The sequence below is a fragment of the Strongylocentrotus purpuratus genome, unplaced genomic scaffold, assembly GCF_000002235.5.
Source record: "Strongylocentrotus purpuratus isolate Spur 01 unplaced genomic scaffold, Spur_5.0 spur5_contig_850, whole genome shotgun sequence".
NCBI lineage: Eukaryota > Metazoa > Echinodermata > Echinoidea > Camarodonta > Strongylocentrotidae > Strongylocentrotus > Strongylocentrotus purpuratus.
In genome coordinates, this window is record NW_022145558.1 from 610,160 (window position 1) to 636,374 (window position 26,215).

The 26,215-nt window shown below is 35.2% G+C and overlaps 1 protein-coding gene across 1 annotated transcript in view; it reads left to right on the forward strand.

The window, feature by feature from the left end:
- The window catches only part of LOC105444566 (sn1-specific diacylglycerol lipase alpha-like), a 62,858-nt gene extending 37,252 nt beyond the window's left edge, over nt 1–25,606 (forward strand). The window contains exons 8-18 of the mRNA XM_030994107.1: nt 4,834–4,902; nt 9,303–9,464; nt 10,608–10,688; nt 11,280–11,422; nt 12,253–12,394; nt 13,376–13,590; nt 14,753–14,879; nt 15,606–15,785; nt 16,765–16,912; nt 18,876–19,466; nt 22,453–25,606. Of these exons, the coding sequence (XP_030849967.1) occupies nt 4,834–4,902; nt 9,303–9,464; nt 10,608–10,688; nt 11,280–11,422; nt 12,253–12,394; nt 13,376–13,590; nt 14,753–14,879; nt 15,606–15,785; nt 16,765–16,912; nt 18,876–19,466; nt 22,453–22,835 (2,241 nt within the window). The 3' untranslated portion in view covers nt 22,836–25,606. The remainder of the gene's footprint in view (nt 1–4,833; nt 4,903–9,302; nt 9,465–10,607; nt 10,689–11,279; nt 11,423–12,252; nt 12,395–13,375; nt 13,591–14,752; nt 14,880–15,605; nt 15,786–16,764; nt 16,913–18,875; nt 19,467–22,452) is intronic.
- Nucleotides 25,607–26,215: the final 609 nt, after the last annotated feature.

Consider the following 26,215-nt stretch of genomic DNA (forward strand, 5'->3'; position numbering starts at 1 on the left):
ATAGATTATACATCCATTAGTTTGTCTAGTCGTTCAAATTCCACAGACCATAAACTGTACATTTTGGTGATCTGATAACAAGATCATATAATAACCATTTATACATCTAGAACTTCTATTATGTATTTCGATGGTTCCTCAATTAATAGCGGACACACACACACTAAATTAGCAGCACTTTCAGTAAACATTTTGAATGATTTACAATTTGTATGGCTCCAGATCCTAGTTTTTTTCATTAGAAATCTGCAGAAAAAATGTATCTTCAAATGAGAATCAGAGATCATTGTTAATGTATGAATTTCAGAGGCCTTTTGTTGTAAAAACTAGATTAATGTACTTTTTAGATCAGGATAAGTAGAAAAATGCTTCTCTTTGAAATAACTTGCAGAATAGAAGAACTGATTTACAATGCACTGCAGGTATAGTTCTGTTTCCCCAATAGATACCGGTACTCAAATATAGAAGAAGAAAAAAGTTATTAGTATTCCTTCCAGTACTATGAAACTGAATATTACCTAGAAACACATTTACCAGTCGGTTCGTTAACAAATATAGCAGTTGAAGTTAACTGTCCATATTATAAAATAATAGTTGTATGTATTTTGGTTGTTCTGTAAGTAGTGTTTTACATTCTTGTTCAATTACATGTATATGATAATTCCCTAAATTAGATAGTAATGTGGGAAATATTTTCCTTAATTCTGACTAAACAGAACCAAAGGTCATTGTCCCTCCCCCCCTCCCCCCTAACCTGTGCCTCTCCTTAAATTTGGGCATGCTTTTCATATTCTCGTTTCTCAATCTGCTTGGAAAAAACAATCAAAATCTTTGCCTGTTTCTGCGGCTTTTATTTTTCTTCTAACTCTAACCCTTTAGTTCCAATTGCTTGATCTCTCTCTTTCTCCCTCTCTCTCTCTCTCTCTCTCTCTTTCTCTCTCTAGCTATCTCCTCTCTCTCGCTATCTACTCTCTACCTCCCTTCACCTTCTCTCTCTATAACTCCTTTTCTCATTGATAATCCCTGTCCTTTTCTTTTCTCTTAGTGTATGTAATTTCTGCGTTATGCTTTCTCTTTCTTTCTCTCTCTCTCTCCCGATCTTTCCTTCCCTTTCTTTATCTCTCTCTCTTTCTGCTGTATCTTTGTTTCCATTTTTATCTCTCTCTCCTCTCTATCTTTCTCACTCTCTCTCTTTCTCTCTCTCTCTTTCTTTCTCTCTCTCTCTCTCTCTCTCTCTTTATCTCTCTCTTTCTCTCTCTCTCTCTCTCTCTCTCTCTCTCTCTCTTCTTCCTATACCTGGCTCTATGTCTTTCACTATTGCAATTTAACTATTTCACCCTGTCTGTATACGTTTATCTTCCTATCTTTCTCTTCTGGGTCTATCATCCCAATTTTTCCACTCTATTTTCTCAGCTCTTTAAAAAAAATTATTGCCTTGTTCATTTCAGACTTAAGTGGAACTTTGCCGCAATTTTGCTTTAGCTACTAGCCTCTTCTCTGCACTTCCGTCTTCCTATGCATTTTCTGGAAATCTTACTCATTATTTTTTGAGATACCTTCAACTATTGCATGAGCTATGTCTCTCATAGCATTAGCTACAAGTAGAAGTTTCTGTGCATAGTTGCTTTGCTTTTCTCCTTTTCTGCTTGGTAGTGCTTGCTTACGGTAGCCTTTCACCACATTTTAGAAAACTTTTTAATTCGGCCAAAAAACATGTGACAGCGCTTGATATGCACTTGAATGAGGCTTGGCTTATAAGATACATGAATGCTTCCACATACTTGATTTAAAGGTAAAGACCAGTTTTGGTAATGCCCCTCTCTCAAAAAATGAAATGGAAGCTCTTATTACCAATCATGTGAAAGAATATGTTTTGACTAATATGTGATGATACAAATTTTGCCGGGAAACCGCCTACTAATTGATATATTTGGTAAATTATCATATCGATCGGGCCTGGATAGATATCGCGAATGCACTTCAACATTGGACATTTGGGCATATATTTCAATTTTACCACTACTGGTCTATAAAGGATTGATGTAATACATATCTGTGAACAGCATATAGTTTTTTTAATTTTCCGATCATTGCTGTTTCATTGACATTTACATACAAATACATGATTCACAAATTGATTCTAGTTCCAGACAGTTTTCAATTGCCCAGAAAAAGATATGAATAGTTTTATAATCTTTCATGAACTTCCAAACAATTCTTTGAATCCTTTGCTTTATTTTGATTAACCATTATCTGGGTAAGTATAAAGATATGGACCACAATTTTAAACGTCTTGCAACTTTTCAAGAACTTGTTCCAAGGACACCTGAATATTTTTGTCCTTTCCATATGGTCTGATGAACCTTTGGGTAAATATATCAACAAAACTTTGGAATTCCGGGAGAAAAAAACAAATAATTTACGAGCCATTGTGTTAAATAGGTCTACTTCATTTTCTCTTTGCCTATTGCCTCTAACACTTTGAATCGAATTTGCACATATTATGAAGTTTAAAGAACACCAAAAGAGGATAATGCAGGCAGAGAGTGAAACTGTTATTTCTACAGAAATTATCTTGTTGAAGGATGTGCTTGCTTGCAGACTGTCTGTTCTTGTGCTTCTCTTTCAATAATTGCATATCTTATCTTGGAAGGATGCATTACCGGTACCTCATGACATTTTCTATACTCTTGCTTCTGCTTTGCCTTTTAATAGTTTCTTGCTTTTCCCCTCCCTGTATTTGTCGCGTGTGTTTTCCTCCCTGTGAGTGGAGTAGAGTAGTCCGGCTGTAACATCAGTGTGGGTTTGTGCTTGTGTGTTCTTGGGATATTCCAATCTGGTGACAGGTAAATATGTTCTGATCTAAAGAGTGGAGCTAAAAGAGCAAGCTAAAACTCTGTCCGCGTCTTGGATACCATTATTAATGTATATGGGTTTGTGTGTGTAATAACCGAAGATGTGTATTTTGTGTACTGCTTGTTAATGGTTTAGGTACACAAATTAACATTTAATTTATTATTGTTTGTGTCAGTTATGATGTACAGAGCATACATTGGAAGCCTATGAACCCCCCCCCCCCCCCACACACACACACACACACACACACATACCCTCTGACCCACTACTGCTTCAGATTATGAGTCGGCAATTCTTCCAAGCAAAACCAATCTCTTCTTGAAGCAATAATGGCAACTTAAGTTTCAAAAGCAGTTTTGGTTTTGAAATGGGGAGCAAACAATTACTCTTAACTCTATGACTTCTATACGTTCATGTATACACATAATCACTATCTCCTTTTCCTCTCTATCAGCTTTTTAATAGCTGCAAAGACCTTGTCCCTTTCATTATTCTCATATAAACAATTGAGACGTTTGTTTTGAAAGCAGACTTGGTTTCTAAATGTGTGGTCAATAACAGTAAAGGCAATGTGTAGTTTACAAATGTATGCATCGTGCCTTGTACATGCATATTGAAACTGCACTATCTTAATTTGCAGTGATAATGATAGTGATACCAGACTTTTGAAAATAATCATGTGTGTATTCTAGATGATATTCAGCGAGTCACGTTTTGTAATGTGATTGTTTTTTTTTAAACTGATTTGTTTCTTGTATATTCATGAATTTGATAGTGCATATTAACGTTATGTGTATTGTTTAATAATCACACATTTATTGTAGTGCTCTGTATGACCTCCTGTACATACTGTTCACTGTATTGTACTAAAACCCTTAGACAATAGGTCATTATAATCACCACAGTGACACTAGGTGAACAAATTGGTATCATAAAGGAGCTAATGGCCACTGACCGTTTGATAAATTTTGTTTCACGTTTTTAACTTGGTGTAATCTGTTTATCTGTCTGTCCTGTTTAATAGACAGGACAGACAGTTTTATTGACCCTTTCATATGCTTGTATGTGACAGAGATCAACAGAGACGCATTTTTTCAGAAACAAAAAATGTCATATGCATTTCTTGTACCAAATAGCATGGCATTGATTAGTGCAGACCAAAGATAGTATTTTTACTATAAATGTATGCATATCATCTGTTTGGAGCCAGAAGGGCATCAACTCTTTTAAGAATAATGAATTAACACCTTTCTGGATTCAAACAGACGATTTCTCCTTTGTATGCAGTATATATATATATATTGTCTGCTTAGTACCAGAGTGGTGTTTAAGGGGAAGTCAACTGTGATATTGAGTTGATTTTAATAGGAGCAGGAACATGAAAGGAACAGTTCAGTGAAAGTGTGAGCAAAACCAAATCATTAATAAGATCAAAATCAAAAAATTAATAAAATCAAACACAAATTGGCAAGTCTTTGACGTATCTTGCGAGGTTCCTTCCCATTTGCCTTGTACTAAAAAACTTCCAAAATGTATTTCTTCCCTCAAGAATATTTTCAATCATACATTCAACCTAAGTATAATTCTTGCAAATATGTTTTTATACAATCCCTGTATGACACAAATCTACTCTGTCATCGATATCTAAGAAAATGAAAGTATATGAAATTTTCTTTCGAGAGCAAATTGGAGAGGAGCTTGGAAGATACATCACAGTGTTGCCAATTTGTGTTCCACTGATGACAACTTCAAAAATTCATAACTTTAATATTTTTAATCGGATATTGCTCAAACTTTCACTGACTTGCTCCTCTCATTTTCTGCTTCTATTAAAACCAACTTAATATCAGGGTGACTTCCCCTTTAACTCGAGGCTAAATTATATGTGTTAACGCCCTTCTGGCTTCAAGGTACATATGATAAACAGAACAATGAATGATTACATAACCAGTTATCTATGTGTGGTTTGTCACGTAGCATGCTCGTAAGGTAGTTAGACAACCTCGCATGAAGAGAAAGGTTGCGAAAGCAAGGTCCGCGGCCAAGGTAAAGACTATCCACTTTATGTCTTCATGCTTGCATGGTCTGATCTGATGCACGATGCAGTACTAACTCATGCAGTGATGACTGCCTGTCGTGCAGTGTGACATCCTAATGCTTTCACAGCACAGTTTTTAACAATGCGGCTTCTATAATATACGTTAGCTTATCGCGATGATATCATACATATATATATATATATATATTCATAATATATGGATGATGGGACAAGTGTAGAGTGATAGATAAGGATCTAATAAACAGATATTGACTGCTTTGAGGGGCATGGTAAATATTATATTCCACATACTAAGAATCTTGCTCTACGATTGGTCAAAAATAAATCATGTGATGAAAGATAGTTCGCCCATCATTGATGGGAGAAGAAAAGTTTGTTGCACTGTGTAGATAATAGTACTATCTACACAGTGCAACGCACTTTTACTGAAGACAGGAGTACTATCTTCACAGTGCAACGCACTTTCTTGTTCACGTTGCGTATATGTATGTACGTAAGTACTGCATGCACTGTCAATATCGTACACCGTTTGCTAGCTGTTAATTGATGATTTGTTGCTCTAAAATGACGGAAGAAGTGAAATGTTTCCGATGTGGAATATAAAGAAAATAATCACATTTGGTTTCAGGCGATGGCAACTATCACTTCCTCTGCAATCTGAATGTATACGCTATCTTTCCCCAGCTTTGCTCTGGAAAGATAGCTACATCCAGATCGCCGAGGGAAGTGATAGTTTGTCCAATCACCTTCACCAACGGTAATCATTTGCTTACTATTGCCTAAGGTGATCTCAAAACTGCACTGTGCCCCAAGATATAGTCGGGGGGGGGGGGGGGGGAGGGCGCATAGTGCAGTCTCGAGATCACAATCAAAATCACAATCAAAATCACAATCATCTTCATATGCGATGCGTCACCTGACTGTGAATCCCAAGGTCCGTGGTTCGCTTCCTGCCGCGGCACTAATGTCCTTTGACAAGACATTGTAAATGGGTACCTAGTAGTATTTAATTCTTTGAAATGCTAGAGGGCTGTAAAGGCAGCCAGGGTAAAAATCGGGAGCGCCAGGAGTGTCACGTCTGACAGATATGAGCGCTATACAAGAACCCTATATTCAATATTATTTCATCATTACCATTTTTCACAGATTTAACATCGCAGGTATTATAAGATAGTAGACATTGCTTGATCTAAAGGCTTATGTAACGATTTAGAGCTGAATTATGATTTTATCAAACTAATAATGCAAGGTTCCAGCGTATTTATTTTTGCACAGATTGGAAGAGCTTTGGTTTAGAATTCCACACACTGCTTTTATACAACTTTAACTAATTCCACTAACTCACTGAACTTGTAACTATAAAAGTAGGTAACGAGTTATCGTCTGCACTTTTGTTTTACATTCTATATTGAACAGCAATGGATCAATGGATACTACAATTAGATACTTTTTGTACACGAAAGAAGAAGAAGATTCATTCTGCCTGCTGCTATTACTTTGCACACATGTTTTATACTGAAAATGTTCACAGATTTGCGAGTGGTTCTGAATCTTGAAAATATTGTGTCTTTTATTTTGTATTTATTAGAAATGGTACATGAATATTTTGTTTTACAAAACATAAGCACAAGATCATTACAAATATGAAGAAAAAAATACCAGTAACTTGAAAGATATATCTGTACATGGAAACGATATGAATAATTGAAAAGTTATTTATATGTGTATATTTATTACTCCAATTTAGATTACATGTTTATAAAATGACCAACAATAATTACTAAAATCTCTTGTATTGATAATTTACCTGTTTGTTTACTGTATGATGATGACAATTCATATGTGGGTAAATCTGATAATTATAATAGAAATTGTAAATCACCCAAATTTGCAAAAGTCAAAAAGTTGCATGTTGCAAAAGTTCTGGGTCGAGTATGATGCGCTTCAAATCGATATTATGTTCATGATTTGATTAATGAAAGTGTGATAAAAGAGGATCCTATGTGTTTGATTTTCTTTTTTTCTTTTGGGAGCACCGATTTTAATCTAGGCAGCACTTTACAGAGCGACCCTGAATTTTTGAGACACGTCTTATTACTGCACCCTTCTTAACATTATGTGTTTGTTGTATCAATACTTTCTTTGCTTTAAATCAGGAATTATTTCAACAAGAAATTATTTTTTGTTGTAATTACAAGATTATACATGCAATCTTTATTTAATACTGGGTTTCTTTACAAATTTTAATTACTCCAAGGTAGCCTTACATTCAAAGAAAGTCTTGTTTTAATAAATCAAATATTACACTATGGTACCTTTAGAACATTAAATATTTTTCGATAGCAAATGCTTTTTTAAAACTTGACAATGATGGTTTCATTCATTACACATTTAAATGCACAACTACATGTTCAGTACACCATAAAACCGCAGGTTTAACAATATAGTTGTCATTTATTTACTAGAAAAGAAATGAAATGGTCCACATTAATTCTTCTATGTTCTGCCTTGCTATCAGTTCACAAAATTGCACCATGATTACTGGTAACCTTTTAGAGATTATCATTTTCTGTTTCTTTTTTTTTAAACATTTGAACTTTAATGGCACAATTGTGTATATATCCACAATGGAATTGCACTTTTTAGATGTTAAATAAGCAAATAAAAAAACAATTTCTTTTTATTTATTGATTGTTTCCATTTATAGATGCTGCTTCAAATAAAGATCTGATGTACATTGTATGAAAATTTGTGGTGAACACATCTAATCTGTAAAATGCTGGTCATTTAAGACCAGTATTATGTTTAACACATAGACTACTAATTCTCTAATTGCCGTAGGCCTTAATACATGGACCACTAGATTTCTAAGGACACTGGGTTAACATTGTACAAGCTTTCTTGTGATTGGTTGAGTTTCAGACTGCTGATAATACATGAACATGTAACTTGCATTCAGGCTTTCAGCTATGGCTTCTATATATCCGGGCCCAAGTTGCTTGATTGAATTTACTAATTGGAGTCACTGCAGTAATTGATATCAGATATGTTTGTGTGTGAACTATATTAAAGTAATTGGGTGGCATTCTTGAAAGCAGACTAACTTTAGTCCATGGTTTAATCCACCGACTAAGTATGGAATGCCAAGTGTCCATAACAAATATTTTTTTGAAAAATTTAATCTGTCACTAAATTTAAATAAAATGTAATAACATAATTAATAAACAACATTATATACCTCACTTAAGAAATCCAGCCATCTGATTGGTCGAATTGCATTCATAAACTTCAACTGTTCCTGTAAAATTCCCGGTAACCATGCTTAAAACATTTCAATATTTTTAATAACCATGGTTATTAAAAAAATAGGTCAGTCTCCATGGTTACCCCATAGGTTTACATGTTAAAAAATGGTTTGAGCGATGGAGGATACCATACGTGTGCGAAAAATTGGTCGGCAATTTCAATACAATTGAATCTCGATCGATCTTACCGACAATTTTATCTTGCATTGTTGACATGAAGACGAAAATTAACTCTCAAAAACAAAAAAACAACATCTGCCGATAGATCTTGATCTAAGTTCGTGCCAATATGCATTGCAAAAGTAAAAGAAGGGTCCGTTTCATGGAGCTTTTGCGAAGCATCCCTCACGCGGAGCCGTTTTCAATCCATTTTAATGTATATATTAGAGAAAACTGCCAAGCATGTTAACGACGCGCGCAATAGCCGAGTGGTCTAAGCGTTGGTTTTTGATACACCTCTTGTTGTACGCAAGAGTTCGAATCCCGTCTTCGACAAAAATGTAAATTATTTTTTATTTTTTATTTTTTAGTCTATTTTTTTTTGGCATATAAAAGTATTAATGACTGCTTTAATATTCGAGAAATAGTTGTTTTCATACGCTCTCGGGAAGGTTACAATTGGGCTATTCCCCTCGGCAAGCCTCGGGGAATAGCACAATTCTAACCTTCCCTTGAGCGTAATAAAACAACTATTTCTCTCAAAGCAGTCATTAATACTATAATATAACTCTGACATGATTATGTTATCAGGGTAATTTAGGGACATATCAAATTATTCAAAAATATATTCCTATGGACACTTGGCATTCCATACTTAGTCGGTGGATTAAACAATGGACTAAACTTAGTCCGCTTTCGAGAATACCACCCATTGATTTGATTTCATTGATTTCATTACAGGCATTCAATTATTCAAACTAGCCAATTGGAATATTGCTAGTTTGTGTTCAAAGAATTTATTTTTTCTTCATATGATCAGTAATCGTCATTAAAGTGTAAAAGTGGAAAGGATATATTAATGTTGCCAATTTGATGAGGTAGAGGGATGATTTTTGAGATATTTTTGGTTGTTTAACCATCAGGTGTGGGAGACGCCATTCTTCGTAGCATTGGATCATGAGAGGAGTCGTGTTGTGGTGTCAATCAGGGGCACGCTGTCCGTCGCCGACATCGTGACCGACCTCAGCGCAGACACAAGCCCCATCTCAGGTCAAGACGAGGAGTCACCGTACCAGGGTCATAAGGTAAGCGTGGGGTAGGTAATGTGTTGAGATGTGAATATGCACCACACAATTTATATAGTGCAGCTACTATATAAATGAGATCAATTTGTATAGCACAGCTACTATATAAATATACTCTACTGTGCCTTGCTAAATACAAAAATCCTAATGGTGGTACTTTACAGACACACAGTAAAAACTTTTCAATAGCTCACTTTGAAGACAGCAACAGATGAGGCTTTCCTTATGTCTAGTTTGGAGCAGCACAACTGAAAGTGCAATGTCTAAGAGTTAATGTTTTTGTGTCAGGTAGCTTTATTAGCAGCTTGTCCCATGTACTTTGTAAATTACGCGCATATGTATGTGATTTATAAGATAATAATTCAGACAAATCATTTGGTGCTTGACCGTTCAATGCTTTGTAAAGAGGTGTGAATATGTGCCAGATAATTGTTTAAGACATGAGCTTCTCCTGGCTCAAGGCATTTTGGGACTTGTCAGATATATAAAGCATTAATTGCATCATCCAAAATTAAAACTGGAGTTTGTGGAATATGTCCTCTTTGTTTTCCCCATACTTGTAACAAGCAGAACAGGTGATTTGATGATTCTTTTTTATAGTGAATGGATGTATAGGACAGAAAATGTTTAAGTTTGTTTTTTCTATTCATTCTCAAATGATTTTTCTTCAATGTTCATGTTATTTGAACAAAAAAATTATATCAGAATTAATCATAGCCATACTATTTGGAACTAACAACCACCCTTGGGACGTCCCCCACCCCCCCATCACGATTTGCCCTACAAAGATGAGGACTCAAAGAAAATATTATTTCTGTTCATTCTCATAACTAACAACTACCTTTTGGACATCTCCCCCCCCCCACCCCTGGACAATTTGCCTTGCAAAGATGAGTACTCTGAGAAAAATATCAACTTCTCCAAACAACTACGCCAAGAAATAATTACCCCAAATAATTCTGAATACCACTAGCTCTGGGTAATTGAATTAGGGGGGCTTAGTCCTGAGATTGGGAGGGGGAGGGGGCAATTGCCATAGGGGGTAGCTGTCCTAGTATCAAGAAACAAAGTGAACCAGAGGGATGGTTCGCAGACCATGCCTACAAAAGCCTCTAAGATCTATTTCCATGTCATTCTTTGCAGGGTATGGTGGCAGCAGCGAGTTACATCAAAAGAAGACTGATAGACGATATGTTACTCCACCAAGCATTCACTTCAGATGAGGTATATTGGCAATTGATAAAAAGGCTTATCTTGTTTGCTAACATTTACCGGTACAAGCATTATATTTCAATTTTTTGTTGTTGTAATGTTGCAAAACACAGAAACACAACAAATTAATTTGATCATGGTCAAAGTAGAATGAATTTATTATGATTAAATTATTTTTTTGAGGTGAACAATTTTACAATAAAAATTGCAATTATGGTGCTGGTAGATAAATGATTAAGTGAAATCTATGAATACTCTGTGGTACCACAATCAACAACTGTGGTCATATTTTTTGTTACCAGCTGTTCTGATTTTTCCTAATGTTCACAGGTTTACTAATTGTCTTTTCGATATTTAACCAGATTGTTATCTTACTCCAAGTGACAAGTGTACTCAAAAGAAATTTAAAGGGATATTGATCATGAATAAATAGAATGAACAGATCGATATAGAATCGCCATATTTGGTGAATTTCACTAAATTAAACAAATATTTCAGATATTCCCTCTTTTTGTCAGTTTTTTTCTCTCCATATAAAGAGCCTTTAGAAAAATAAGACTTCATTTTAATCAAAATACATTTTCTCCTTTACCGCTTCCATAGGAAAGAGGAACACCGAATTATCAACTGTTGTTAGTTGGTCATTCGTTGGGAGCTGGGATAGCTGCCATCTTGGGTATCATGCTGAAACCAGACTACCCCTCACTCAAGGTCTATGCCTACTCTCCTCCAGGAGGGTTGCTGTGGTGAGTTGGATGATGGTGGTGGTGGTGGTGGTGGTTGTGGTGGTGGTAATAGTGGTGGTGGTAGTTGTGATTTTAGTGGAAGTTGTGGTGATTGTGGTGGTGGTAATGATGATGGTGATAATGATGGTGATGATGATGGTGATGATGATGGTGATAATGATGATGATGATGATGATGATTATGATGGTGATAATGATGATGATGATGTTGATGATGATGATGATGATGATGATGATGATGATGTTTTTGATGATGATGATGATGATGGTTATTGTTGATAGTTGGTTCTTTCAGGGGAGCGGGTAGAATGGTCATATTCGATATCATAATCAGACCAGACTAGTCTTAAATGAGTAAGTATCATGATAATGATGATGGTGGAGGTGGTGGTAATAGAGGTGCTTTCTGTGAATATTTCATTGGTGATAATGACGATGAGGAAAAGGATAATGATGATAGTGGCAATGAAGATGATGATGGTGATGGTGATGGCAAATATACAGAACATAAAACAGTAAAAACCAAAGCCATAGTACATTATGATTACAGCTAATAATTCAGTCTAATCTAAATGACATTACCGGTACATTATCATTTTTTCTTTTTCTTTTTTAAGATTTTTTATTTCTCAACTCAAGTACTACTTATAAGCACATGCATAAACAAAACAAAACATTAAAGTGCCTTCAAAACAGTTTTAAAACACTTTATAAAATACATTTATATTAATTTCCTTATAGTTCTTGACACAAAACACAAAACATTACATTATCTTGTAGAATGAAGCTTAACTTTCAAACACCTTCAATTGCTCTCTTCACCACCTCCAGCAAGGAAGCATCTGAGCATGCTGCTGAGTTTGTAACCTCTCTAGTGGTTGGTAAGGATGTTGTAGCTAGGATCGGTCTATCTCAGATGGAATTCCTCCGAGCTGATCTCCTCAACTGCATTAAGATGTGCAGAGACCCCAAGGTAGGCCAAAGTGCTTGATTTAATATATAGGATTGTCAAAGCTCACTCCACTTTCGTATAATAATAATCCACCGAGAATGACTTTTTGTTGATTAATTTTCCTGAGTAATATGTATATATATTTATGCAATTGCAATACACCCATCAAATTGATTAAACTTGCAATTTCACACCTATTCTAACAGGTTGATAATAGTTTTTTTTTGTTAATGAACCTGTTAAAACAACTTAATGTAAATGTTCACTAGCTTGTTTCATTTTTGTTATATTTTATTATGAATGTGACAATTTTTTTCCATATTTTAGATCATGAATAAAACAAAAAATGTAGTAAATTTGAAATGAATTAACATTTAATGATAATCTAGATTGAAGAAGTAAGCCATTGCACACAAAAATGCTTTTTATGATGAAAATATACGTTATTTGGAGTTATTCATCAACTTAAATTTCACAAAATCCAATCAGTATATTTGGGTTGCAAATTGTAATAGTATGAAATACCATGATGTTTATGCCCAGTATATTTATGGAAGAAAAGTATTACCTAAGTGGTGAGTTTTTTAAGCAAGAACATGCTTTGGGGGTTTGTGCTGAACCTGTGCCATTTTGAAAAAGACTTTTCATCCAAGTCTTAATATTTGTTCAATATTGCAAAGGTTTTGTAGTCCTAATTTTGGTATTATATGGAGAGTAAGAAAAGAATTCTAGCTAGGAAAAAGAAAAACAGTACTTAGGTTTTATGAATTTTTCTAACTTATTTTCTTGAAATAACACAGCACCTCTGAATAAAACTTTTAAAAACAGGGCCCTCTCCACGGTTCGCTTTAATGAAAACCTCTCTATTTCCAAGGTTCAATTTTTTAGCAAACCTCAACCTGCATGCTGTTATACCAAAACATGCTTAAAGTTTATATCATTATTTGTAAGTTGTGACTCTTTCTCCTCCTTCAATATCTGTTCCACATTTCCTTCCACTAGTGGAGAGTTATAATGGGTGAGCTGCTCTGCTGCTGTACGGTCCACTCCAAGAATCTAGCCCCTGTCGAAGACGTGGATGCGCCGTCTCCAAATCCATGCCGACTCGACAAAGCCTTTCATCCCACCAACCACGCCCTAGTGCTGTCAACGCACAGCCCGCTCTTTTTACCGGGGAGGGTGCTGCAGATCGTCCGGAATAACCACAAGAGAGAGGGGTAAGATTACTAATAATGATGAAACCCTTTTTTTAATTGTGTTTTTTTTAAATACTGTTTTTTAGAAGAAAAAAATATAATTAAGCATTTAAAACTGAGAAATATCAGCTCAAAGAGGGAGTAAAAAAATTGAAAAAAAGTATTTAAAAAAAGAAGAAGAAGATTTCCGACCAACCGACCCATGTTTTGGCTCCTAAAGGGCAATACAACATTTTTTTTTAGGCCCAATTATAGCGCATAACACATAGGCATAGTTGCATGTCTCTATGCGCTTTACAGAACAGAATACAGAAGTAGTGGAAATGGTGCACTGGGTTCATAATTGTGAGAGTTTAAGAAGCTGATTAGAATGTGTACAACACAAATTCTACACACAAGCCCCCTTCCTGGACAAAAGATATGAAAATGAATGCCAGCATTAATTATGGGCATGTGTCCATCCCAAGTGCCTATAAAAAGTAAATAGTACGTGCTTATAAAACGAACTGAAATATTTATTAATTTGTTAAAACTGTGTACTTTGTTGTAAACTGACTTGAAGGGAGCCAGTGTATTGGTTTCCATGCCAGTATAGATATATTTAGGGTGTAGATAAATAAAAGAATGTTTTTTTTTAAGGAAAAAGAAGTAAATAAACAAGTGTAATGTTAAATGTATATATTAATCTCACAGGAAGTACCCAAGACTGTCTGTTAAAGCTACTGAGCATTTTAAACAGTAAACAAGATCCTTTAAATGAAAGATACTGGTCTAGGTAAATAATAATAATAATTACGTTTATATGGCCCTTAATACAGGCATTTCTAAGCGCACAGGTGGTACTGCCTAACTCAGTATAAATATTCAACATGTTTAATAAATTTAAAGCAACAAAATAGAATAAAATATTACTAATACAATACAATTCAGTTAAATGGAATTAACTACTTGTGTGCGCCTCCAGTATACTATAACTGATGAAAAAGGTGGGTTTTGAGTGATTCAACGGATGGGGCATTTTGAATAAAAATGTGGTCTCTGTACAAAGGCGGTATTTTTATACAGGTCGTCTTTCCATACCAGTGGTTTCTAAAGCAGGCTTAATCATGTGCACGTACATGCAAATTCAAGATTGGATCGAATATCCACTCAATAATTTATTTATCTTTCTCTTGCCACCCAGTATCAGCAGGAAAGACTGTGCCTACTACGGTATCTGGAGGGATCTAGAGGACTTTAGTGAGGTTCTCATCTCTCCAGTCATCATCAAGGACCATCTGCCAGGAGGTGTCATGACTGCTCTCAATGGGGTCTGTATATTCTGGTCCAGGAACTATGACCTAGCTAGTCTAAAGTAGCCTATTAAGTAGTCATTTGAAATGGCCAACTTGGAATTCATAAACTTGACGAGGGTTTAATCTGTCTTAATTGTCAAAGACCATTTACCAGAAGGTATCACATGTATGACAGCTCGTGAAAAGCTTTGTACTCTGTAAAGCCCCAGGAACTACAACATAGTCTAAACATAGCCCTATCCAGGCTCTAGTGGTCTAATCTAGTCTTAACTCTTGAATATGTGAGCTCATGAATACATGCAAGTTGAGTAAGGTTCAGTTTCTTCTGTCATTTTCAAGTATCATTAACTTCATTGGATTCTTGATAAGGTTCTTGATAAGAACTCTAGACCTGTGTAAGTACTCTCACCAGGTCTAAACTAGTTTGTACATATTTCAAAAAAAGAACTTCTCCAAGGAAAGGGTGTAATGAATTTAGTATTTAGATGCTTGAATTTCTGCATCAAGCATAGTGTTGGTTAAAAATTACTACCAGCTAGGGGCCCATTTCACAAAGCCCTTTTTTCAGTGAAAAATGACAAAAATCAGTGACAAATCTGCTGATAACCAATCAGAAGTAAGGATTGCAGTAGCTTATAACAAAAACTGTCATTTGTCATTGATGACAAGTTTTGTGAAACGCCCCCCAGGTCTTGCTCCACTAATTAAGCCATGTCTTTTATTTCTTTCGCTCTTTAATAGTGCATGGAGTATGGCAAGAGGCATGGCCTACCGAAGCGCTTTTCGCAGGTCGGCAGGACCCCGATGAGTCCCCCTTCTCCGAGTCAAGATTTCAACCAACCACCCTCGTCATCGTCGTCCCGGTCGTCCTACCTCCAAATGAAGCCAGCCAGAGAGGGTGGTCATACTGTACATTTCCAGGTAAATAAACTTCCTTGCGTTTCTCAGAAATAGTATTTCACTTGATTTCTTCAAAATACATCTCTTAGAATTAGGCAGTCTCCATCAGTTATTACCTTCAGAAAGGCCTTAAAACACATCTTTTTGCAGTTTGTAGTTGTAACACTCCTTTTCTTATATGTATTCATATCATTTTGATTTTCATTCACTGTAAGCGCTTTTGGCCTTTCGGAAAAGCACGGTATAAGTAATAATAATCTCAAAATACATCTCTACGAATCGTCTTAATTTGTTCATAGACTATGAGACACCTAGTGCCTGTATCCTCTGGAAAAAGGTGCTAGGTAAATCAAATTACAGTAAAATAATTTCTATTATTAAACAGGATTAGGCCAACTTTTAATCAGGGCAAACTTGGCATTGCTTGAAGAGGTTTCAAGATCATTGCTTCATCTAAATAGACACAATTATATTTCTTTGTTTTGTAGAGATTCATTTCCAGTATCACCTTTGTAGTAACCATTGTACGTTTCATATAAATTAATCTTGAATGTGGGTGATCTACATGTAATAGATCGACTCATGCAGAAATGCAAGTAAGTATTTGTGATTGGTTTAGTTCTCTTGGATGACTCAACCGGATTTCCACTGAGCCTAAGTTTTCCCTTGTGCGACTGAGCATTAACCTAGCAGCTGATATACATACAAGTAGTAACTCATTTGAGCTGCTAAAATACATGTTTTTTAGGTTTATTGGTTTGTTTGTTTTACCTGACTGCTACAAAAGTTTGTGTCTTTGTAAGTAACGAGGGACCGACAGCTTTATGTCTTCTTCGGGGGACTTGGTAATGAGGATTAATGCCTTGATACCAAAGGACACTAGCGCATCGACTTAGTTTCGAACCCGGGACCTCCCAGTTACGAGACCACTGCTCTACCACTAAGCCATCACGCCTCCATGTTCATTTCTTAAAATTTCTTTTTCCATGAATCTCTCCAGGATTCCCCTTCCAAATCATCAGGGTCTTCCAAAAAGTCCTCACCTACCAAGAGATGGGGAAACAAAGCCTCAGAATCCAACAACAACTTGCCTTCAGATCTACCCTCAACACCTGAAGAGCGGGTGCCATTCTTGCCTTATTCCTCAGGTATGTGAACTCCCACTTGATTGAAATCCTAATTGAATTCCATTTTTCAATCCCAAATCCAATTTTTAATTCCATTTTTCAATCCCAAATCAAATTTTAATCCCAATGTTAGTTCCTATTCCAAATTCTGTTTGCTCAACAACTACTTACATGTACCTTCAGGTCTATCCTCAACACCAGAAAAACAGCTGCCATTCTTGCCTTTTGCCTCAGGTAGGAGGGCAGTCCATTTTCAATTTCAAATCGCAATTCCAAATTTAATTTGAAATCCAATCTGAGTTCTTTCTCCAACCTAATATTCTAGTTTACCCTCAAAACCTGAAGAACATTTGACATTCTTACTTGATGCCTCATGTAGGAGGACATTCCAGTTTGAATGAAATCCAATTTGAATTTAAATTTGAAACCCAAAATTGATACGAAATCCAACAATCAAAGGATTCAAACTTGAACTCCAAATCCAGCACCTGCCATTCTTGCCTTATCCCTCAGGTATGTGGACACTCAAACTTTATTGCAATCCAATTTGAATTATAAATTTTTAATACCAAAGTTAATATGATATCCAATTTGTTCCCTGACTTAAGTTACTAATCTTAAGCCTCCACACCTTAAGAACGCTGCCATTCTTGCCTTACACCTTGGGTAGGAGGAAATTCCAATTTGAGTGACATCTAATTCAAATTTCAAGTCGAATGTAAAATCTAATTCAAATTTGAATTTGAAATCCCAATTTTAGATGAAATCCAACAATCAAAAAGAATTCAAACTTAAATTCCCAATAAAATTAGAAAAAACAATTAAAACAATGACTTGCCTCCAGGTCTACCCTCAGTTAATTTTAAATCCAAATTTTTCCCTGCCTTAAATTTCTAGTCTTAAGCCTCCACACCTGTCATTCTTGCCTCATGCCTTGGGCCTGGCAGTAGGACATTTCAACTTGAGTGAAATTCTATCTGAATTTGAAGTCAGACCCAATTTGAATTTCAAGTCAAATCTAAATTCTAACTCATAATTAGACTTTGAAATCCAATGTTATTTCATACTCTAACTTACTATTCTGGCTGAGCCCCCACACCCAGTAGGGCAAATGGCATTCTTACCTTTAATACGCCAAAGATAGGTGAACAGTCCAATTTGACCAATATCCAATTTTGAATTCCAACTATTTCACTTTTCATTTCCAATTTAAATTTTGGAAACAAGTGTGACTTTATTATTTTGGTATCTAAAGAATAACTGCCATTTTTGCTTTTTGCTTCAAGTATGTGGACAATCCATTAATACTGAAATTCAAATTGATTTCCAATTTTTAATACCAAATCTAATTTGAACATCAATGTTCAAATGTTCCAAATATATTGCCTGGTTTAACGTTGAGAGAAGCTGCTGTTCTTGCGTAACAACTGAGATAATCCAACTTCAGTGGAATCCAGAGTGAATTTGAATCTTAAATTTAAATTTAATTTTGAATATGTTGGTGCATATGCCAACCTTGCTCTTTTGTTAACAACAAGATCCTTTCTGGTCTAGCATGTACACCTGCAGAACAGCTGGTATTCTTTCTGTACAGCTCTGTTAGGATGACACTTCAATTGGACTGACATCCAATTTAAATTTTAGTATACAATTTCCAAATTTATTTTGAAATCCATTGTAAATTCACCCTCCATTTTCTTATCTAGCCTCCAGATTTGAAAAAACAGCTAACATTCTTGCCTTGTCTTTCAAATAGTATGATACAAAGATATGGTTGGCTGATGTCCAATTCTAATTTCAGACATGACTTTATCGTGTTATTTTATTGTTATCATTTTCTTCATATTGCTTTGATATTATTTGTTTTTCTTCCAATCTTGTTTATTTCCTTATTTCCTATGGAAAACATCTCTGCAAATGGTACTTGATCTTCTCTACACCTACAACATGTTTTCTTGATACCTTGGGATGTTTTCTGTTAAAGCAGAGCAATCTATTCCTGATGATAAACTAAGAACTAACTCCCAAAACTACCAGCCCATTGCAACTCTTCCAAACCTTGCCTCAAATGAGGGCGGTGCACTACACGAGCGTCTGGCCCCACTGGCCAGCAGCGAGTCATTCACAACGACCGAGTCAGCGAGGTCCTCCATCTCTTCCACGAGCTACTCGTCCGTTCTCGACCGCTTCCAAGGTTTCCCAAATACCAAAGACGAAGGCTACTGTTACTACGTCGCAAACGAATCCCAATCGACCTTGCATAACACTACCGAAGATTCCGGGGAGGACTCTGACAAACCAAACGCAGTCATGACAACGGCTACCATAGAATCAAGGCCTTGTAACCATGACAACAAGATGGAAACATCTGTTAAGACTTCACCATCCCCGGTTGGACCTTGGAGTTTGTTCCGGGGAGGTAACAGTCATATGTTTGATGAAGAGGGGAACGTGAAAGGGCGTACCTCCACGGATGATAGGTACACGTTGACCTATGATGGGATGGATCTCGACCCCGCTACCGGTAGTGAGGGGGGCACCGATTCACCCCTCTCATCAAGACCACATTCCAGTGGTGAGTAGTCCATCCATCTTCTTTAATTTCTAGTGTGCCTCAGTATTCATAATAATAATTCATTCATGGAGTAATTCTTCATTGATTTCGACCATCTCTACACACATTTTAAAATCTGATTTCTTTTTTCCCTGCTGGGTACTTTTATGAAGCACTGAATGAATGCATCTTGTTTAAATAATTCAAAGGTAATTTTTGCCTGTGTTATGAAAATATCTCTTTTGTATTCCAGATGACATTTTGCGCTATCTATGTATGGAATTGGAATAAAATTCTTAATCTATCGTGCGAATTGAAATGAGTCGATATGTACTTTCGTCAAGATTTTCTTTTTACTATAATGTAATAAAAGTGTGTTACCGTTCATGTAAGGAAACACTTTGTAACTCATCTGTTTATATTCCTTTTAACTTCAAATTCTGTGTAGTATGAAGAGGAGTGAAGGTAATTGATTTTCAAGTATATGCTTAAGAATTCTTAGGCACAATGACTTGTGCAATTCTAGCTTGATGGCTATGCATTCTGAATAAATAAAGTAATTGGAAAAAGCAGGAGCTTAGGGGGCTAAGAACTAAAATAATGCAATTCTAGATTGCTTTTGGAATGTTGTTTCTTATTACTGTTTGGTGCGTTCTTGATCTCATCAATTTTACTTCATCTTTTTATCTTCTTCATGTTTTCAACTTTGCCGTTCTTGCAGGCTTTGAAGTTTATGTAAGAATTCTTAAAGAGATTTTGGAATGTATATGTATTAATTAAATGTGTGGTTTGGAAATATATAGTGCATGCTACGATGTACTATTTTTACATTTTAGGCGTGACTAGGTATATACATTCGTTTTGTTTTCACTCGCACAATAGCCTGTCCCACTGTTGTACTGCACTTTAAATTCTAGTGTCACATTGAGTCGGAATGCTCCTATTATTTTGTTCATTTCATATCTTAAATCTATATTGGTCATGCATCTAATGTTTTATACTTGAATCACTTTTGCATGTATATTCCATCTTTTAAGGATTGCGATTAGGGGCTTGTTTTAAGTAAGCAGCATTGCATGGATTGGTTATCAATCGCTTTTTGTAGGGGGAATTGCATGAAATCTTGAAATGACATAATGATCAAACATGTTAAACTTAATTCAGCTGAGTTTTTATTCAAATATAAGCAGAAGAAAATTTTTTTTACATAAAGAAAAGGATACACAATGCTTGTGTACGTTATTGTTTGCATGAACTGAGTTATCACACTGAAAAATATCAGTATCTTCATTTATAAATGCAAATGGGGAATTGAATAAAAGTGCTTCTTGTTAATTAATGCCTAGATTTTAATGATTTATTAAAAGCTTACAAATGTCCTGGGGATTTTCATATTAGTGATATCATTTTCTTTCAGGAAACCTGTTCCGCCTGCCTGTATGTCTGCATGTATTGAATCTTTAGAAAATATATTTATTCTACATTTTAATTAAAAATCATTTTTATAGATATTTAAGAAGGTATGGGAATTATAATTAAATTCTTAAAATGTGAATAATTTAGTTTCTTTTAATAATTGTGATGTGTTGATGAATATCTATGCATGGAGTTTGTTTTGATTGTGTTTTGAGTTACATAATTAAGAATCAGGCAACATTTCACATTGAAAACCATGCACTTTCTGGATCCCATGTACATTTGTATATGTACATTACTTTGCCAAATGTCCAATCTGCTCCAGTATTTGCCAATTAAACATAAGAAGATTATAAAAAACTATATTTTCATCTTTCATGCGGAATCAAACAAATGTTCATACTTTAATGACATGTCAAGGTATTTTCCATGGGTACAAAATTGAGCTTTCTAGTCAGACTTTAAATTCAGTTTTTTGATATTGAATTTTACTTGAACAATACCTATACTTTAACAGTAGATGAAATAAAGTTTTGTATAATCTTGCATGAAAAAAGCAATAATTTGTCTATTGCAAGGTAAACGTTAGAAAAAAGTTTAACTAATAAAATTGCATAAATGTGATTAGTTGAATACTAATTGCAGTCCGAGGTAGTGCTTTGTAGTACTAAAGGAAATATTAACCTTTTCCCTTGCCATTTCCCATAGTTTAGGAGACCAAAATATACAAAGGACCACTTTAAAAAAATTAGTTCTGTATTATAATCAAACATAATAAAAGAGTATTGTCTATTTCTAGTGCAAAAACATAAGTTAACTTGTATACTATGTTTTAACATTTATTTAATATTTAGTATGCAGGATTATAAATTAGACGAGTCTGAAGAAAATATTGTGAGAAAGTAATTATTTTGATAAAAGCTAAAGGTAAATCACAGAGTATAAGAGCAAGTCTTGGGATGTAAGATCTGTAATCTATTTAGCACTAGTACATTTGCTATTTTCAATATGAGAGATATTTAAAGCGAGATACTTCTTAAATGTTCAAGTGTGGGAAGCTTTAATCCAAGCCCGTATTAGTCAAAAGATGATCTTCTGTAAGGTGATCTTAATGATAAAAGCAATATGAAGAAAAAAAAAGGAAAATCTGTACAGCTTTGATCTTATCCAGCTTTTTTTAATAGTTGAAAGATATATCAGATACTTGAACTGTTTCTCAAGGCTGCTGCAGATTCGAAATGGGCTCTAAATCTTAACACTAGGCCCATAGGTGCTAATAGGACAAATATAATGTTTTAAGTTCTGTATCCCGTTTGTGCCAACTATCTACGTACCATTTAATAATAATAATAGTGGGTTCTTGTATAGCGCTCATGTCTGTCAGACTTGACACTCCTGGCGCTCCCGGTTAATACCCTGGCTTTAGCATGGCTGCCATTACGGCGCTCTAGCATTTCAATGAATGAATTTACGGAGTTAAGGTCTATTCCATCTACGTTTCATTACCTTTCATTGAAAGAGTAGGAGTTAAAATGCTGTGCCAAAGCCCTACCTCTATGGTTTACTCTTTTAAACTGTCTTTGTTCACCAGTGGGAGCCTCTGCAACCCAACCATACGTCCCTGAGGCTAAGCTAGGCCACGGCTACACCCAGTACCACCCTGTCAGCCCCGACGGCTTCGACACCGACGACGATATCGACGACGAGGCTCTCTTTGCCTCCCTCAGACCAGGGCTGTATGAGAACCACAGCAAACAACCGAGAAAGAGCTTCACGCTACCCGTCGGGACGAGTCTACCGCTGTACGGAGACGACCTTGAGGTCAAGGAAGGGTCACCGGAGGTTCGTCCAAGGAGGAAGAGGAGGCGGAGCTTGGATACGGTGTCGTCCGCAACGTTGACGTCGTCGGGTAGTTCCCATAGTTCACCTCAGCGGCAAGGAGAAACAAAGCCTCTGGCCTCGGGTGCTCTATGACACTTATCTTGCACAGGAGAGACAAGAACTCTACCTTCTGAATGTTTTATGAAAGAAACTGTGAGAGAAATGTTATGCCACATAGAATATTGAATTAGGTGGGTTTTTTTTAACTGTTGGTGGGTGAACTGCAGTATTCATTCGAGAAATCTGCAGGGCATATATTCTACTAAATCAGTCAGACATCCTACAAGACACAGGTCATAAAGGAATAACTTAGACTTCTGTCTAAGTTCCTTTGTAAAAAATTACTTAAGACCAGGTTAAGTTCTCTTGACATACGATGCCCACACCAGAGCTCAAGATTAGCTTTCACGATCAGTTCTACGGTACAGTTATGGAATTAAGGTAAACTTGACCTTTGCACCCTCTAGCCTAAATCGGAAAATACGTCGAGATTTGTAGAAGTGTCAATAAAGAATGATTGCATTCTTCTGTGGTAAACACGTACATGTATATTCATAGATTGTAAATGACCTGTGTTCATGCCTTATATGATCAAAACTTGAATCCTAAGTGCCTAGCTTCAAGCTTCATTATCATTTCTGGTCTGAAATAAATTTTGTACTTTATCAAATATTTGTAATTTCAGAAAATAATATGTTAGGAGCCAGAAGGGAATCGATTTATTAAAGCTGCTCCCAAAAATAAAATTTTGGTTACCTTTGACGGGTATCAAATTTTTGCTCGTCTGGTTTGTTTAGCATGAGTTTCATTCTAGAAAAAATTCTCATTGTACTGCACATCTGGGCCCTGTCTTATAAAGAGTTGCGATTGATCTGAAACAATTGAAACTCCTCTTAACCAATCGCAAGTTTGCGGTCCCTATCTAGCATGCACATACCGTAGATATGCTTGATATTAATCGCCATCAAAGTTGCCTTTAATCGCAACCGTTTATAGGACAGGGCCTAGATTTGTTCAATTCTCCTTCAGTGGTACAATGGCTCTAGTAAGATTTGAACCCATGTCATGGTCTCATGGATATTCAGTGTTAAGGTTTCATTTCTTTAAATTGTGATTTTATTAAAAATCCATTGCGTTAATTTTTCATTGGTCCCCCTTAGTCCATAGTCACCCTGGACATCAGCAAGGTACCTTACTAACTTCATGATTTATATTTGATAATTCTGTATGACGTTTCTTTAATAAAACATGTTTATATTAGTCCGCAAATATCTTAATTGAATTGGGAAAAGAAATATTTTTAAGTTTTGACACCCTTGAGTTTATCTACCATAGTAAATGCCAAATATATATGCAATTTCAAATTTTTAAATTAATTAGATAGTATTTATGATGAACATTGAAAGATAAATGGTTTGTTATTTGCTCTTTATGATAATACCAAACAATGACATTTAGAACGGTCTTTGGGAGATAATTTGTTGGCAATCTAACAATTTTCAAATAATATCATATTTTCATAAAGTATATGCAACCAGGGAGAATAAGAAATTAAAAATATGTTAAAGTATGTGGAATGTTGTACATCTACAGAGTTTAACAATTAGCACATTGACAGGTACCTTGTTTCAAAACGAATTATCGTCTAGAAAATATACATTGGTTCTATAAAAGCCTTAATTATGAATAGAATATCAGTCATTACTTGTAGGAATGTAAAATTGTCTGTACTTTCTCAGGTTTTGAAGATTATTAATCTTTTTTAGTGGATGAAACTTGCTTGAAAGTTTTGTCCTAAGTGTATTTTCCATTGGTTATATCTACTTTAATACAGTACTACTTTACATATACTAGCTTCTTTTTTTAATATCATGCAAGTACAGATTGAATGAAATTATTCAATGCATTCTCGCATGTGTAAATTAAATGTATATAGAGTTATATATTTAAAAGAATATACAACCCATATGCAATAGCTTGTAGTTAGAAAAATAGATATTTTCAAATAGTTATGAATTACACTGCAATGAATTTGTCAATTTGTCGTGTACATGCAATTGTATTTTGTATTTGTCATTATTGATGTATATAATTCCTTTATTGTTTATAAATGTTACAGGCCTTTGTGATTTGTGAAGAAAATGTGAAAAAATGTGCAAATTATTTGTCAATCATTCTACTTGAGTTCAAAATAAAGCAAAGTCAGAGCATGTCCCCCAACAACTGATTGATAATCCATTGAAGAGATTAACTTTTCTTAATGAATTTTAATATAATGGTATGCTTGACAACTTCAATTTCTACAGCAGATAATACTATACATATATTCCAATATGTATTATTCCTGTGCTGACTTATAGTGGGAAAAGAAGCAGTTGCTTCTTAGTTTTGCAGATTAATTTCCCCTCTCCAAATTATTGAGTACCTTTTCACTTTTTACCCTTGCCATTGCACTTGTTGGCAATGCATGTTATAGCAGAATAAAACAAATGTTCTATAATTGTACAACTGCACTGTAACAACCTCTGTCTAACAATTCTGTCCAATTGTGTTATTCTTGAAATAGTGTTTATAAATCATAGTAAATCCTTTCAATCTTTGTAATACAGACTTTGGATTTACTGTAGATCTCTTAAAAAGATGCGGTCATTGATGACTTCTCATGCACAGCTTGTATGTTCTATTATTTCTTCTTTTTGTGTAATTAATAGGTAATATATTATCTTATGTCTTCATAGTCAATCTGATGATTAGTTAATTTTTTAATTAGCAATAAATTGAAAAATTGTGATATTCTATTGTAAATTCGTATTCACTTGCTATATTTGTACAGCTGATTAATTAAAAAAAGGGCCAAAGATAAACCTAGACTCAATTTATTTTGTAAAAAAATATTCGTTGTTTCACTGTTTGAAAAAAAATAGATTACAGAAAGTGTATATTATTTAAATGAGAGGAGAGAGAGAGAGAGGGGTCAGGAGGAGACAAAGGAAAAGGGCAGAAATAGTAAGAGAAAGTAAAAAAGATACATACTGTGAAAGCAGATATTTTAATGGTTGACAAGGACATAGGCATTTTTTTAAATTGTTTTTCTGATGATTTATCTAGTAGGCTACTTACAATACATGTTTGCACATACATTGCACGCTCATGTTCACGTTGTTGAATTTGTGAAGTATAGTTAAGCTTGCGTATATGAAACCCTTTCTAACAGGCTTTCACCCTCACAGATATGGCAGTCATTAAACTTTGAGGAAAAAATGGCTAATACAGCCTTACAGACATGGAAGAAAGATATGTTTGTGGGAAGACAGACTACCGGAGGGATGATGCTACCAATAAAAGAGAACGATAATATATTTTTTTCAAAAGATTAGAGAGGTGAGGAGGGGTGAAGATAAAGACAGAGAAAGTGAGACAAAAACGGAGGTGTAGTAATGGTCAGGATGTGGAAAGTGGGGAGTTTTAAGAGT